The following is a 17,016-nucleotide window of genomic DNA, read 5'->3' on the forward strand; positions in this document are numbered from 1 at the left end:
CCCGACCCCTGCCACTCTCAGCCTGCTGACAGGGACAGACGGCTCCTGTCCTGGACCAGATGCTGGCTTGGGCAGGTCTGACCCATGTGGCATGTGGAGCCAGCCTCTGGCTGGGCAGGCAGTGTCGGGCTCATGGAACCGTGCACACTTGGACACTTGGACCGTTTATTCCACAACCAGGCAGTGCCACAGAGGGGGGACACCCCCTGTAAACAGACTGGCAGCAACACACACAATTTCACACACCACACATTGTCAACCCCAGAAAGGCACACGGGGACACGATCCAGGGTGAGGTAAGGGGACTCCAACACGCCGAGACTGCGCAGCCCTGAGGGATCAAGGAGAACGTCATCACCCACGTTCACAAGTCCAAGTGCTTTGGAGAAGTGACTCCTCCAGGACACCACGGGTGTCTGTCTCATGTCCCAGGCTGCAGAGGCCAGTGTTTGCAAGCCCTCTCCATCTGGCTGTCTGGGGGCGGGATGCATGCACCCCCTACTCACTTTAAGGTGAGCCCTGCCCCCAGCTAATGTGCGGGGTAGGGTGCCTGGTCGAGGGGTGCACAGAGGACATGGGGGGAGTTTGGGAGACGACTCCCCACAGCCTGGCCCGAGCAGGGCAGCCCGCCTCGCCATCTGCTGGCGGGAACCGGGGCACCATGCCAGCCTCCCCGCCTGGAGATGAGGTCAGCTCAAAGACTGAACGCACAGTGCCCCTGTGGGGCCAGTGCCCAGAGCCCCAGGGGCAGGGTCCCGTTCCAGAAGGAGCGTGGCCACTGCTGCCAGATCTCAGGTTCTTTTCGAGAAAAGCTGGCAATGCAGATTTGTGTTTGAGCCCCGACTCCAGGAGATGGCAGTTTATTCATGTTGTGGCAAAAGCATTTTCAAGAGCAACGTCAATGGGTAGAATCTGGAGCCACGAGGACGACCCAGGACCGTGGCCCGCAACCCCGCGCCTGCCCGGCGCCTTCACGGCCACAGGGGTCTGAGGCGCAGGAACCAGAGCCAGGTCCCTGCCTGTCACAGGACACGTGGCCCCCTAAGCCTGGTAGGCGGTCGTCTCCACCCTGGCGCTGGGCCAGGCTCCGCCGGAGGAGGACGCGGGGGGCGCGCGCGTGCGCTGGGCAGCCCTCCCAGCACACGCTCGGGAGACAGCGCCACCCGCGGCGGGCGGAGGGCAGAGGGGGCTGGACACCAGCACAAGGAAAGGAAAGCCGAGCTTTTTCTTCCAGTGTCCCTGATGCCCCACTCAATGCTCCCCCGTCAGCGGCCGTCCAATTGCCATCACCATTTGATGTCTCGGCTGCTGGCGGGGCGCCCGGGGCCCTGGTAGGCCATGTGCAGAGCCTCCTGGGCCCTGGGGGAGTCAGCCCCGCCCAGCCACTCCTGGTACAGCACCTGCACGCTGGCGCTGGCCTCTGGGGCCCGCACGGGGATGCTGGTGTAGATGCCTTCCATCTGCCGCAGCAGGGCCCTGTCCGCACACCCGTCCTCCGCCAGGGCCTGGCCGCGGCCATTCAGGCACCCTGAAAGACACGAGACGCACTCACTCTCTTCTTGTCCCGGAGAACGACGGGCGGGGGCAGTGGGGACGAAGCAGTGTGGGGTTTCGTGTGGCCAGGGCCTCGAGCTAGATCCTGAACACGTGTGCCCCGAGGCCTCAGGAACCCTGGTCGCAGGCTCACAGCCCCATGTGCTTCCCAGTCCCTCCCTGCTTACACTGCCCACGACCCAATTTTACCTAAAACCCAAACAACTTGCTAACCTTTCAGAACTGGGTGGCTGTGTAAGCGAATCTGGATCCCCAGTTTTCCTTGAAACTCATCACAATCAGGAGAGCACAGAAACAATTCACGGCAGCTACACCCCAGTGTCTGCACAGTGCCCTTGAGCACTGGTCCCCACCTGGGCTGCACCTGGGAGGGGATGGGGACCCGAGTCCACATACATGGGTGCTACGACCTGAACAGGGAAATGACCCCACACATCGGTGCTGCGCACTCCCAAACACAGGTGACGATGTCATGATTTATGGGATAAAAATGCATCTAAAAGCACCTAGAGCAAACCCTCCCCGGCCAAGCCTCCCCACCCTTATCCGCTGGCAGCTCCCAACAGCTGCCACTCCTGACCTCATATCTCAAAAAGACACTCGGCCGAGGCAGAGAACTCTGCTTTCCCAGGGAGCGGCTGCTTCTCTCTCCTGGGGCCCCAGGCCTGCTCCCCAGCTGAAGCTCTAGTTCCGGGGCGTCGGCTTGTCCAGCCCAGCCCCCAAGGGCCCCTCACCTGCCCCCTAGAAGCCTCCTCATTCTCACCTCCCATCTGCTCAAGCACTCAAGGCGTAGGCTCTGCCCTCTGTGCCTTGACCCCTGGAGCAAGGTCACCCAGGCTGTGAGGACCCCAAAGCCAGGGCTCACCCTTGTCCTCAGCACCCTACCCACGCCCTCCCCAAATGCTCATGGGGTCTCCGCTGCCTTCTAGGCTGCTTCTCCCGTCACACCCTCCACCAGAGCCTCCCTTCCTCGAGACAGTCTCGCACCTGGTACCTCCACCTGAGTACCTGTGGGCATCTCCCACTCTGAGTGGCACAGATACCCTGATCCCCTCTCCGAGTTGGCTCCATCACTGCCCAGGGCCCGCAGGCTTCCCTCCTCCCCGACACCCTCACCTACTCCACCAGCAAGTCCTTGTGGGGGACCCCCATCCCCAGTCCCTCCTGTTGGCCTCCATTCCTCACGCGGGTCCCTCCCATATGCAGGGACAGACCTGGCTAGAGGTGGCGGGGGCTGTTCAAGCCACCTGAGGGCCAGCCTCGGCTCCTGTGTGCCTCGACTCCACACCAGCTACCACACGAGCTGAACTGGCTGTCTCCTGGTGCCACCTGTGCCGTGACTCCTCTAGGGATCCCCTCCCCCAGGGGACTTTCAAGGAAACATCAGAGTGCCCGCTCTTCTCACTAGGTGGGTGTGAGCGGAAGAGGGGGACTGTCGTGTCCACACTCCCCACAGCTGCTGGGGCTGAGCGAGGCTCAGGGTGGGGCCAGGCCTCACCCCCAGCGCAGGCGAGGACCTCCACGAAGTGGTATGGGAACTTGCCCCTCTTCAGCTTCAGGACCACGTTCTGGATGTTTCGAAAGCCGTACGCAGCAGCGAAGCGCAGCAGAACCTCCCCGTCCCTTTCGAGGGTGACCTCCTGGAAGTCTTTGTTCCTGTGAAAGGAACAGTGGACTGTGACCCGCCGAGTCCTCCTGCAGCTGGAGGGGCGTTTCCACCGAGTCCGGAAGGTCGGCAGAACAAAAGGTCTTTGTGCAAACACAGAAAGGTCTCTGATCTTGACGGTGTGAACACCACAAACGGGACAGCCGCCCCAACACGCACAGGCTTTGGGGACCCTGCCCTGAACAGTAGCACCGAGCGCGCGCACACACACACGGACCGTGGGCGTCCGCACGCACCTCAAGGTGCGGTAGGTGACCTCCCCCACGTCTTCGTTGAACAGCTCCTTGGCCGCGTGTCTGAAGATGTGCGCCAGGTGCCCGTCGGAGCTGGCCCCGTCGTGGCGCCTCAGCTCCTCCTCCCTCAGGTCTCCGAACCTCACCAGGCAGAGAGAAGCGACAGGAAGAGTCAATCAGACGTCCGAAACTGCAACACGCGAGCCTGCCACGGGGAGACTGAAACCCGTTACCGACACAACCCCGTTCTACCGAGCTGCGACGCATGGCATGGAACGTCGCTTGTGCCTCAGTCTCAGATGCAGCGGGGGTTACGCTAGAGCTGTTCAGCTGGTCATTTCTCTCCCTGTTGCCCATGTGCCGGGGCGCATCCCTCAGAACTCCGAGGCTGCGACTCCGAGGCTGACAGGGGCTCACGCCAGTCTGAGCCCCGGATGAGGTTGCACGGTCAGCCAGCTTGGTGCAGGCCGTGGCCACGGGCACCAAGGTGCTAAATTCTGTACGCCTCTGGCCAGCCTTCCACAAAAGGGCCACAGACAATCCTGGCGCCAGCACTGGCTGGACCTGCGGAGTGGTCCGTGCACGCTCTGCACGTGCCCGGAGCACAGGATGCAGCAGGGCTAAAGTCACCAGCGCCTGCAGAAACCCAAGGGACCCGAGGCCCCCGCGGTTTCCCCAGATAAGTGTACCCGGGGCAGGGCCAGACTCAGCGTCAGGGGCAAACGGAGCCGGGAGCGGCAGAGCGCGGTGGAGAATGGGCGGCCCCTGCAACCAGCCGCGGACACAACGTCCCGCGGCCCCGGCGAGTGGCACGCCACACCAAGGTCCTGGCCGCATTCAGGAGCGAGAAGACGGCTGAGGGTTAGGGTGGGGCCATGCGGCGCCACAGAAAATGGCACCCCGGGTCAGGTGCCACCCTGCGCCCACGCTGCAGCACAGCATGTGGCCTCACTGTGAGGTAGGGAGGCCCTGGCACATGTGACCTCCAGAGATCACACGAGAGGCCCCCTCCACCCAAACGTGGCCCGCCCTGCCAAAGCCACTTACAGAGTGTCCACGGCCGCGTCTCTCCCCGAGAGGTCGCTTTGCTCCATCATTTGAACAACTTCACCTACGAACAAGAGGCATGCGGTGCCGTGAAAGGACACCACGGCCAGCACCAGCGGAATGTCACGCGTCCTCAAGGTCCCGCAGGAAATTCTAAGGCAGGCGACTTTGGTGGTGTCCCTCCCACAGAGCACAAGCAGCCCACGTCCAGCACAAAGAGACGCTAATAAAATGAAAAATGCTAGAACGTACACGAAGAGTCTAATTCCTTTTTCTGCTCTTGAAATGAGAGATTTTCACAAATGATCTCTCCGTGTTTTGTTTCCCAAGCAGGACACTTGTGACAACCCCATGTGGACATGGCTGAAACACACTGGCTGCGTTCACACGATGTACTGCTCACCTGAGGTTAACACGCAGTCGGCACCCCGGTAACTGTGCAAAGCTGGGGAAAAATCTTCTCGAAGAGCCTCCAGTTTCTTGTCGTAGCAAGGGGCCACGATGACGTGGAAGATCTTGTCTGGGGGCAGGTTCTGTGGAGAAAGCGCCCACCGTCCAGGGCGCCAGGGCGAGGAGGGCGACTTAACGCTGCTGCCCAGCACCCGCCACTGCCGTGGGGCTGGGCTCCTGCTTCCAGGCCGAGCTCCCGCCGCACGTCCCCTGCCCCACGTCCCAACGAGCAGCGGCACCAGGCCCACACGTGGCGCTGCCTCTCTCCAGGCGGTAAGGCCCAGCAGCCTGGAAACCCGCAGGAGAGGCGTGGACACTGAGCCTGCTCCCCCCGAACTGTGTGCAGTGATCCCACACGCTGAAAGAAGCCCCTGCTGCGCTGTTACTGAATACCAGCCACTCTACCCCAACTTTCCAGAAGCTTCCCAAGCAACGCCTTCCTGGTGCCCGTGACTGAGCCGGAACTGGCGGCAATGCCAGGAGCTGGCAGCTGCTGAGTGACTCTCAAGGCCAGGCCTGGGAGGAACGGCCCTAATGAGGGCAGGGCGGAGACCAAAGAGGGCGCCTGCCCCTTGTCAAGTCCACAGGAAGCATGCCCGGCAGCATTTAGGACTGAGCCACTCCTCGGCGCCTGGTTCATTTTCCTGTCCCCCAAAATGAATGCACGCACTGACGCCACATCACAGTTCGCCGGCAGTGGTGGTGATTTCATGAGTGGGTCAGGCAGAGGGGAAGCACCCCCTCCCCCCGCAGCAGGGCTGACAGGCTACTGGGGTCACATGGCTTTGCGCTGCCTCAGGCATCTGAGACACCTGCTGTCCAGCCTTCTCCAGTTCCCACAGCACCTGGCCACGCTTGTTCCCTGAGGAGCTTATCATCCAACCGAGAACAGGCCATGGGACGGCCACGCCGTGGGCGGCATTGGGGCGCCAGGGAGCTCCAGGGGGACCTGGGTCTGGCCGCTGCCAGAGCCCTCGGATCGCAGCTATGGGTGTGAGCTGGGGCCGGGAGAGAGGAGGGGACAGCACGGTGGAAAAAGAGATGGTGCCACACCCGGGTCGGGGAGCTGGGGCAGCCGGGGGCTGTGGAAAGGACTCGAGGGCCCCAGCTGGGAGTCCTGCTGTGTCAGGCCAGAGGCGGCCAAGTGTTCCAGGGGCAGGCAAGGGCGGGGGCCACACAGGGCCTCCTAAGCGAGCATGCCTGGGGTGAGGCCCCGAGCACCCCTTAGCAGGGCGGGCACTGTTTCCACTTGGCCTGGGCTGAGAGCACCTGGATGTGCCCAGTGGGTCCCCACCCTCACTCACCCTCAGCTCCAGTCACCAGATGGCCCCACAGCCATGCTGCCCGGGCGCAGAGGTCAGCTTACCTGCCGTCGGGCGAAGTAATCCTTCACCAGAGAGCCCATGATCTGCTGGGGAGACTTGGCAGTGCAGAGGTGGGGGGTGAGGGGCTGGCCCAAAACGCGCTCGGCATAGCGGACCCAGCCTGGGGAGAGAGGGGCCCCGCGTCAGTGCCCACACTGCTTCCCCACTCCCCATCGCACGCCCGGGACTCGGAGCTCCTGAGGCCCTGACCTCGGGGAGCGGACTCGGACTCCAGCTTCAGGCTCTGCCTCGAATGTGCGACAGACTGCCTCCCCAAAGCCCGACTGACAGGTGTCTGCGAGGGGCTCCCGTCAGTCCCAGATCAGAAAACGGGATGGGAGAAAAAGCGAGGATGGCTGGTCCCCAGAGAGGACACGCTCAGAGGAGCAGCCACAAGGCTGTCACAGGCTGCGTGTTCCAGCTCCACCATGCCAGTGCAGAGTTGTTCTCACGGCCAGGACACGGGACCATGACTCAGATGACCCCCCGCCGTGCCCCCTGGGGGCATTCCTTCTGCTGGTTTCCAGGGATGGACACAGGGCAGCGGTCTGCAGACCACACAGCCAGCAGCTCAACCTGCAAGGGACACAGCTAGCTCCCTCCTCCCGCTGGGCCTGGCCTGTTGTGGACAGCATCTCCCGACACCTCTGACCCCACAGACCGGCGTGCACACCGAGGTATCCCAAGATAGGGGTTGCGGGCAGATTAGCCTCCCCATGTCCACTCCTGGGCAAGAGCAGCAGGCGCCACTCACACTTGACAATCCCTGACCAACTCTCAAACTGCGCCTGTCACCTGCACGCAGGCCTGAACGCGCCAAGGAGGGCGCTGTGGTGACCCACACAAGCCCCTATGAGAAAAACTGGCCTCTGCACGCATGCCTTTGAAGGTTTAAAGAAAAACTACCCACAACATAGACCGTTTGGGGACCCCGGGTATTCCCACCTCAGGTCTGGCCTTATAAGGCCGCCACCCACCCTGGCCTCAGCCCAAGTGCCAGCACCGCAGATGTGGCTCCTGGCAGATGGCCCCTCTGTGCTGCGGAGGCAGAAGGCCTTGAGCGCCACACGAGACCAGGCTAAGCTGCAGAAGCTGGGTGCCCACGGAGGACCTGGCCCGTGGCGGGGGTGCTGAGCAGGAACCCCAGGGCCCACAGCGCCCAGGCACCTGGAGCCACGAGGGTACCTTTGCTCAGGAACTCATCACTGAGCACCAGCCGGGGCAGAGACACTGACCTGTGCCTGGACAGCCCCTGCTCACACTCACGGAGACCCTGGGGCGGGCTGTGTGGCTGCGCAGGCGTGACCAGCCTACCCACCTCCCCAGCGACCCACTCTGAAGGCGCAGCAGGGTGCGCGCTCAGAGCAGAGGTGCCCAATCGCTCTCCAGATACTCTGCTAGGGCCGGACAGACGCTGCCCCGGATTCCTGCCCGTGGGCACTCTGGCAGGCCAGGCCTGCCAGCCCGTCCAGTCCAAAGCCGAGCCGCTCACCCCGTCCTCTGCTGGGCCACAGTGCAGCCGGCAGGGGGGCGTCACATCGGGCCTAGTCCCAGCCTGAACCAGTGCCCGCCTACCAGTCCAAGGACACGGGGACTCTGTAGAGGGTCACGCCCAGTGAGCCGGCACAGGTCTGCCACGGCCCTGCTTCTATACACCAGGTCACGTCACGTGATCTCGGTACTGGTTTAGGTTCCTTAAATTGTCGTAAGAAAGCAAAAGCGACAAGACCAAATTATAGAAAAAGTTAGTTTGAAGCAGATCTCACCTCACCTCCCTGAATTTGAGAGGGGCGGAAACCTGAACAGCTAGTTTCGACACGCTGCGGCACAAAGAGCTCCAAGAGGAGTGTACCCTTACCTAGGAAAACATTGTGGAAGCTCCAAACCTACAAGTAAACAGCCTGCACGGCTCAGCAAGACGACCAAATGCAGCAAACGTGGGGCTGGACGAGGAGGGAGAAGCCAGTCGCGGCAGGTGGCGGGGCTGAGTGACAACAGGGCTCTGGGACGGGTGCCGGGTGGCTGGGCGACAGGACTCCCTGGGCTCCTGATAGGACTAAGGCTTGCGTCCTAGGCTGTGACCAGCAGGGCCTCCACAGCGAGCGTCCACAAGTGTCTGGTTTGGTATCAGGAGGCCCCAGGTACCCCCGTCCATCCTGATGCCAGGAATCACGGCCAGAAAGTCTGGAAACTGCTGCCCAGGGGCACGGGGTGACTTTGGGTGTTTTATGTTGCCCCCTCCTTGGCTGGGCGAGACTGAGCCACAGTGTCGGGCTGCATGTGGCATCGAGTGATGGCCTCACGAGGAAAGCACTGAGACTCCATGCTGGGCACTGGGGGCCCCAGGGACCACTGAAGGTCATTCAGAAAGCCGGGCGGTCCCCAGGCCCTCCGCAGCCGTGCAGACACCACAGCAACACAGTCTGCACCTATCCAACAGCTCATCCCTGGCCTTGGCTACAGAGTGCCCACAGCCCAGGAAACCTGGGGACATCTGCATGCGTCACATTCCTGGGACAAACCGTGCACCGGGACAAGCCCCACCTGAAGCACGGCACATCCCGCCAGGCCCTGGGCTGATGAATGACACAGCTCAGCTCGTGTGTCAGCCCATGCGGCCTCTGGGACAGATGGCGAAGTTCCTCTGCACAGTTTTATGAGTGGGAAGTATTTCCAGATTCTAAGCAAGCACACCACCAACATTCTATTGTTAAAGCATAACCCTAATGACCAATGGGTGAGGTGAAATGACAGAAAAATTTGGAAGCATGGTGGGAGGGAGGATAAAGTTAGAATAGAAACGTAAACGAAAACCTAAAAATTACGTAGCCCACGACTGGCTCTGACGGGGTAGCTTTCCTACACTCACGGGCCTGATGCATCTAGAAATAAATTTTCACTAAATGTCATTTACCAGCATAGCGCTTTCTTCCTTCTTTCCTTACACATGATCTTTCACCACATTCTTGTTCAAAAATTTCTATTTTTCCTAAACTGCAGGTGCCAGACCGCCGGTGAAAGCAGGCTGGAAAGAGTACTCCGGGATCGAACCTACCATTTTTTATTCTGTAATTTTCATTTAAGCTGCCAAAGGACAGGTGTTTGCCGTTATTACCATCTACAATTTTCTGGATGTCTGAAATGTGTCATACTTTTAAGAGAAGATAGATTTGCTTTTCTAAATACACTTTGTCTCAGAATCTTGAGAAATACAGATAAATGCAGCTGAATTAATACTCAGCTGTCAGGTCTCCTCCTCGTCAAGCTCACCAGAATGAATGAATATGTTGTTTGGCATAAAATTGTGCCTCAGGCCCAAACTCCTCCCTTTTGGTCTACGAGGCACCCACGGCCCCGGCCTGGCCCAAGCAGACAGACCCCTGTGACAGGGGCCTCAGACAGCTGGGGCCGGGCAGCTGGCCCCAGCACTCACCGGGACAGGCGGACGTCAGCATGGGCAGCGCGGGCTCCTCCTCGCTGTGCCGGAGGAAGCGGCGCACAAATTCCTTCTGGCCCTCCAGGATGCTGAGGTCCGCGGCCACCGCTGCGTCGAAGACGTAGTGCACGCCTGCGGGGAGAGGGCGCTCAGCTCCGCTCCCTGACGCGGGGCCACTCTCCGAGTCTGGGCCTCTGAGTGCCGGACTCAGCAGCAGGTCTGCAGGCACCCCCGAGCTGTTTGGGTCACCCGCGGTTCCCAGGGCTGGCACGAACTGCAGAAGCACGGGACTGTGCACGGTGTTTTAAACGACAGCACGTATTTTTCACAATAAAATATATATGTTCTCTCTTTCCCATCCCCACCTCGTTCTCTACATGTCTGTACGTAAACACCTCACAGTACTCCACATGGAAGCTAATGGAATGTTATCAAGATACCAGCACCCTCCTCTTCCGATTCGCTGGCTGAACTGAATTTCAGGCTGCAATAGTCCTTGACATCTTTAAAATAAATGAGTAAATGGGCTGGGCGTACCTTTACAATGATCTTAATTTTATGCTGATTTTTTAATTAGCTACTTTTCTCTTAATGAGTTTTCTTAATATTGATAAACCTGAAACAAAATATCCATCATTATAATAAATTAAGTAAATAGGTTTAATATCTGCAGCCAGTCTAAATCTTAAAAGCCAGTTATTCTTATAAAAAAAGCCATAATATTCTAAGTGTCATATTAAAGTGTTACCTTAAGAAGTCAGTTTCACTGTGAATACGTTTTCATTATTAGCGTTAACAAAAAATGCCCAACTATTTATTTTTCAAAAGTATCAAAATCGGGCCTTTCACTGAGATGATACAGCATCGAATAACTCCACCCTCTGGTCAAAGGAGGCTGAACTTAGGCTTCCTGAGGCAGGAGTGTGAAGGGATGGCTCGGGGCTATGCCTGACTTTGGCGGCACGCTGTGCACCGGGAAGCTGCTCCACACCAAGAGTGCCAGGCAGCACGGGCTGGCGGGCTGGCTCTGCCACGTGTCACCGTGTTTTATTAGCAACCCCCAGTGTATTTGTGTCTCTGACAAGCTAACTCTTATTTGGCAAACAGCTCAAGTTCTCGTCTGGGCCTGGCGATGGCTGTACACGAGGACGCATGTTCCAGGGCCATGAAAGTCCCTGGGGGCGGGCACCGCCTACTGCCACTGGAGGCAGCACTGTCCCCGTGTCCCTTCACGTTTAAGTCCCGGCTGTGCTCTGAAATGACCACCTTTCATCCTCCCCATGAAGGACGCGGCCCATTCCCTTCCTGCTCTGCTCTTCAGAGCTTCCTGGGCACCAGATGCCATTCACTGAAGACGCGCTTCTCCATCAAATAAACACCTCCGTGGCCCGAGCCGGGCAAACGATGCCGCTTGCCGCCGCCCACGTGTCCCCGCCACCCCATCTGAAGATGGTCACTGGCACTCTCAGGTGGGCCATCATGGCAGTAACATAACACCGATCTACACAGCAAGGGGGTAAGTGACACCCGTTTACCACGGTCAGAGGCAGGGTCCTCTTACATTCCACGGACTCTCATGTAGTTCTTACCTGTCCTGTGCCCTTGAAAACTGAACCCTAGAGATAAAAGGGGCAGTTACGAACTCACAGGAAGGTCAAAGGCGCCTCACCAAGACTTTTGAGGAAGCCACAGAGTCTTCTGGATGCATCAGTCACACTGAGGCTGAATTTAGCAGCAAAATAAGGCAAAGACTGAGGACACACGGACACTGCCAGCACCTTGTGCTTTGAGGTATCACATTTCTAGGAGAAAGAGAAAAGAATGTCATATGTGGGTGATAACACAGAGAGTGAAAGTAGAGCACCTTAGTGAAAAATCGAGAAAAATCCATAACAGAAGTTCTATGAAGAGACTAATAAAATAGACAAACGCTGGCAAGCATAACTGAGGAAAAAGAAGGAAACGATTAGGTTTAAAAAAATGAGACATCCCAAGAGATTTTATCAATTTTTATAACAATTTCATGTTGAAATGCAAACATCTAGAAAAAAATAACTTTAAAAATATGTAAATTATAATATTGGCCCATACACAACTGAAGTGACCCAATAACAATAAAAAATACACACACGAATATATTTCAATTAAAAAAGTTCACACATTGAAGTGGTGCCCAGCCCCTAAGAGGCTTCAAAAACCCAGGTCACTTAGTGGCAAATTTTAACAGAATTTTAAGAAGGCAGACCCACCACTTCCTGTCTCTCTGCCCAACGCCCTGCCCAGGGTATTTCCAGGGCTCATCCACTCCATTCTCACTCAAATGTCACCTCCTCCTCTGAGGGAGCTGCTGTGACCAGGAGGGGATCGGCCTGAGCCCAGAGCCAGGCTGAACAGAGACACGGACGTTGCCTTTCCCAGACGACAGCCCTGAGTGGCCGACTCAGCCAACCCCAGCACCTCCCCTACTTCTCAGCTTTCGGTTTCATGAAATCACCATTTCCTTGTTACTTGCACCAGTGTGAGCCGGGCACCATTACCTGCAGCCGAGATGCTGACGCAGGTATCTACCAAAGCTCCGAACACATCTATCTACTCAACAGTAAAACCTTACAAGCACTTTCTCCGAAGTCTGAAACAGGAGATTAGTTCCATTTATCACTGCTGTTATTTGAGATTGACTTAAAGGTCCTAGACGACGTGATCAGGAAAAGAGGTATACGGGGTGGAAAAGATAACGTTCATTGTTTGTAGTCAATAATCCTACAAAACCTAAGACAATCTAGAAAACTATTAGAATATTAAGTTTACAAAACAGCCACGTACAAAAAAGACATGAAGATCAACGGCTTTTTTATACACCGACAATAACCGACATTACAGAAAATAATACAATAAAACCTAATATACGTGACATAACAACAAGAACAAATTACAGGTACAGAAAACTTAAGAGTAGCCCGACACAAACATTTATGGGGAAAATTATAGCCCTTTGCTGAAGATCACACAAAGAATAACTGAGCCAGCATGTCTACGGATGAAAATACTGTAAGCTGAAACACAATTTCCCCCACACTAACCTATAAATCCAGTGCAATTCCAGTCAAAGCCCTATGGTTAATGTAGAATGATGTAAGATTAGTCAAGAAAATCTAACAAATGGGAAGATGGGCCCTACTAGATGAAGGCGCATTAAAATAAAACGTACACTATTTTATAGTAAAAAAGTCTTTTAAAAATGCAAATTAAAAACTAGTAAAGAAGAGACCAATCTGCATAGTTCCATGAAATCAAACAACTCAAGTGTGAAGAGGACATCATACTCTAAGACAAGCAACAGCCTGGGAGCAAGGGTCTGACGTGTGTGACAGAGTCCTGGGTTGGAGGCCGAGGACACCAAGCAGGACGGCAGCTATCCAGGTCCTTGGGGCTCCCTGGGGCCAGACAACCTCTGGACTCGAGAGAATAACCCTCCGAGCTGTCACGTGCCTAGAGTCAGGGTTTTTGTTACCAGCAGCTGAAAGCAATTTCGAACTAATCTAGAACATGAACAAGCAGCATAAAATGTAAATTGTCGATAAACACGTCAAAGATTCTCAGTCTCACTAATGACCAAGAATGTGCACGTGAAATACCATCTACCTGTCGGACTGGAAAAATGTGAGCTTGATGCCAGCTGTGATCAAGAAAGCTGGACAGAGGTATCACCTATCGCGTGGGAGCGTGAAGGGACACAGCCGTCCTCAGCGGCATCCAGGCAGAAACCGCCCGCACCACAGGGTTAGAAGTGCACAGGTCCCACGGAACGTGCCGGGGAAACTGCCACGTCGTAACTGAGCTGAAGTCATCACTCAGGTAATAAAACGGCTAAAACCATTAGGTTCCAGAGGACCAGGGCGGGGGGAAGGTGCACGGTGAACGTGGCCTCCGGCTTCAGAGTCCGTCCTACCGCATGCTCACGGATCCCACACCAGGAAGGGTGCGCCCAGCCCCAACTACCGCTGACCGCGAAAGGACATGCGCTTCTACCTGAAACTGGAACCTACGACCACTGGATGACGTGTCCGGGAACAAGCCGCAGGGGTGGGTGGCAAGCAGTGGGAGGGCCGCTCGGCTGTGCCGAGCCCTGGCGCACCAGGCACCGCCGGACAGCCACGAGGGCTCCCGGGCCTGTGCACGGCACGGCAGGGGCACTTCCTGTGGCGGTGGGAGCGAGGACGACCTGAGACACGCTTCTCAGCCCATCGGGCTTCGTCTTTCCTTTCTTTCTGTCGCTTTTACCTGGCTTCCGGTCGGGAAGACCATTACTGGAAGCTGAGTGACATCAGACAGCTCTGTAGAGGAGGTGGGCAGGGATTTGCCCCAGGCTGATGAGCTCAACGGACAGAAGCCCCACCTCTGAGAGACGGAACAGCGTGGGCTCAGCCACTGTACCATCCTATGACCTCAGGAATGCAGCCACTGTATGACCCGCACAGTGGAGGCCCCCCAAACTGCGGGAGCCTGATCGGTGGTACCGGCCACAGCCATCGCCCAAGTCACTGAAAAAGCATGACTCTGGGACACTGGATTTTATTCTGATGGTGAGCGGCTCTGGAGAGGGTCGATTGTGGCAAGGGACACAGGGCCAGGGCTGAGCTACGTGCACCATGTCCCAGGAGAGGCCTCCGTGCCCGCCCCGACCCCCACTGGCCCCCTCCAGGCCACCGTACCTTGTTAAGGTTCAGGACACGGAAGAAGTCCTTGGCGTTCTGCTGGGAAACTTGGACTCCTTCCTCTTCGGTCACACAGCTGTCACACGCTAGGCAGTCACTCAGAAATATCTTGGCATCAGCCAACTTATGGAATTCGCCCTTCTACAAAGGAAAGATGACGTTTTGGCCTGATTCTTCAACAAAAGCATGGTGACGTAAGCTTCCGTAGGAAGAGTAAGCATGGCTACAGCACAGCACACCGACACCGAACACCCCAGGCGACGCCGGCCCCGCCTGGCACTCCAGGTGCTCAGGGACACGCAGCACAGCCCACGACGACACCAGGGAGTCTCAAGAAGACAAGCCAGGGCAGAAGCAGGCTAGCTGCGTCACGCGGCAGGAGGAAAGCCGAGTTCCTGTGTCTAGGCCCTGGCGCGCCCCCCTCCTCCCCGCACCCCTTCTCTGCTGCCTCACGGCTCCGGCCGGCCAGCTCTGCTCACCCCGCTGAGCAGCCCTGCGCCCAGGAAGCTCGGGACAGCTCCGGCTCGCCACCGCAATGAAGCCCTCTGGCCGCCAGGACTGCGTTGTGGACGCTCCATACAAGCGACGCCGCTCACCTGGACGCCCAGACTGGATGCCCCTCGTCACCTCTGACTAGCGCTCTGCTGCCCGAGGCCCACTAAAACACAGGAATCTAGGACTGAACAGCCCCCACCACCACCTGGCACTTCTGTGTCGTTGTCACCCGAGAAATGCAAGCTCTGAGGGCAGGACCCTTGACCCGTTCCCTTCTGTTCCCAGTGCCTCCCAGAGGCCCTGCGCGTGAGGGTGCGCAGTCAGCGGTTGGCGGACGAGCACGGGAACGTTCCGAAGCCTCCGGGCGCCGCTCCAGAGTTAACGCTCCGGACGGCTGGCCATTTGCTTTCTCTTAAACGTGATTTGGTAGGAGACGGTTCTGGGCAGGGCCTCCTGTCCATGAATGGGAGTACATGCTGTCACCTCCCTCCTTTCCACATGCCCAAGTGTCACTGTGCAGCTCACCCTGGGACCCTGCTACGCTGTGGACGAACATTCCCGCGGTCTGAATGGGGCTCAAGAGCTTGCACTTCTGAGGACGTGGCGGCGGTAGGTGTGTGCGCATGTGTCCGGAGCTGCCGCCCCACGGCTCTGGAGCACGGGCCTGGCACACAGCTGATGCCTCACAGATACTGACAAGCTGCACTAAGAATCCTGCCGCCGTCACCCCTGCAGAGGGACCCGCGGCCACACTCTGCGCCGTTGTGCCCAAGAGGGCCCCATCCCGGCCTGCCACCCAGCCCTCCCACAGGCTCCCATGGGCCAGGCTGGGGCCCCGCGCCACTCATTTCTTGCTCCCTCTCTGTCTGCCCCCGAAACACCGGCACTCTGCAGAAGACTGTCCCCCGCCCTCCTCTCCAATCAGCCGCACTTCCCAGAGCAGTGCCAGCCTGCCAGGCCCAGCCCCTCTCCAATCGCCACGTGCAGCGGAGCCTCCCCACCTCAACCACACCCTGCAGAAAGCTCGGGGTCCCTGGAGCCCGAACTGCATGCAGCTCCCTGTGCTAAGCCCTCTTTCTTGCTTGTGTCACTCTGGCCCGCCAGCCCCACCACCCTCTGCCTCCCACGTGGCTTCCTTCTATGCTCCCCATGCTCCGGGCAGCTGAAGCTGTCCTGTCACCTGCCCTAAAACATGTATGATCTGCTCCTTTGCCCAGACGGCCTCAACAGCTCCCACGCCCCTCCACAGACCACTCCCCAGACCACAACTTCTCTGTGCCTGGTGGCCCCGCCCTCAATTCTCACCACTCTGAGGCCCAGTCCAGTAGACTCTTCTGTGCCTGCCCGCCCTGACAGTGCATCCACCCACCGGGCAGGCGGGGCGGGCACTTAGGCTGTATACACACATTATCTCGCTGTTACCACAGCCCCAAGGGCGGGGGGAGGGGGGTGTAACCCTATTCTCCAAGTCACCGATAAGGAAACTGGGGCTCTCAAGGTTAGATGTCGACCAAGGGGATGCAGCCCAACGGCAGGCGGGGAGGCCCCAGGCACCCCGTTCTCTCCTCCACCTCAGCACCTTGCGTGCTTGTCCCGCCCCGCCTCTCGCTAAGCCCCGCAGTCGCCAGAGTGCAGAGCAGTGCGGTGCACAGAGGACCAGATCAACTGAGCGTCAGACTGAGCGTCACACCAGGACTACTCAAGAGCAAACGTGTTTCTTCCAAGTTGCCTTCTCCATTTGTAAAATTGTAACAGGACTTTCCATGGGAAGAAGTGACCTTAACCCCCACCTCTCCCCCCACTGCATCCTTCTCTCCGTAAAATGGGGACAGTAGTAGGGCTTACTCAACATGCTGCATCTGAGCATGAAACGAGGTAGCACGTATACAGCGCTTCCTCTAGTGCCCAGCTCGAGGTATGTGTCCAAACTCCACTATCAGCTAAGGAGAATTTAAAAACGAGAACTGTGTTAGTGAGATCTGAATCATCGCATAAATTACCTATCTAAATCCCTATTTTACAGAATGGAACTTTTCATTAAAAAAAAAAAAAGAGA

General features: G+C 57.6%; 1 protein-coding gene across 2 annotated transcripts in view; it reads right to left on the reverse strand.

Moving 5' to 3' along the window:
* Positions 1-151: 151 nt before the first annotated feature.
* NARF (nuclear prelamin A recognition factor) overlaps positions 152-17,016 on the reverse strand; it is a 19,386-nt gene continuing 2,521 nt past the window's right edge. For both annotated transcript variants that reach the window (XM_023519639.1, XM_011373653.2), the window contains 9 exons: positions 14,463-14,606; positions 11,420-11,552; positions 9,748-9,882; positions 6,317-6,435; positions 4,904-5,033; positions 4,501-4,564; positions 3,457-3,594; positions 3,053-3,210; positions 152-1,528 (listed from right to left, as the gene is read on the reverse strand). In XM_023519639.1, coding sequence (XP_023375407.1) covers positions 1,287-1,528; positions 3,053-3,210; positions 3,457-3,594; positions 4,501-4,564; positions 4,904-5,033; positions 6,317-6,435; positions 9,748-9,882; positions 11,420-11,552; positions 14,463-14,606 — 1,263 coding nt within the window. In that variant the 3' untranslated portion in view covers positions 152-1,286. The remainder of the gene's footprint in view (positions 1,529-3,052; positions 3,211-3,456; positions 3,595-4,500; positions 4,565-4,903; positions 5,034-6,316; positions 6,436-9,747; positions 9,883-11,419; positions 11,553-14,462; positions 14,607-17,016) is intronic.

The sequence above is a fragment of the Pteropus vampyrus genome, unplaced genomic scaffold, assembly GCF_000151845.1.
Source record: "Pteropus vampyrus isolate Shadow unplaced genomic scaffold, Pvam_2.0 Scaffold227, whole genome shotgun sequence".
In the NCBI taxonomy this organism is placed as follows: Eukaryota; Metazoa; Chordata; class Mammalia; order Chiroptera; family Pteropodidae; genus Pteropus; species Pteropus vampyrus.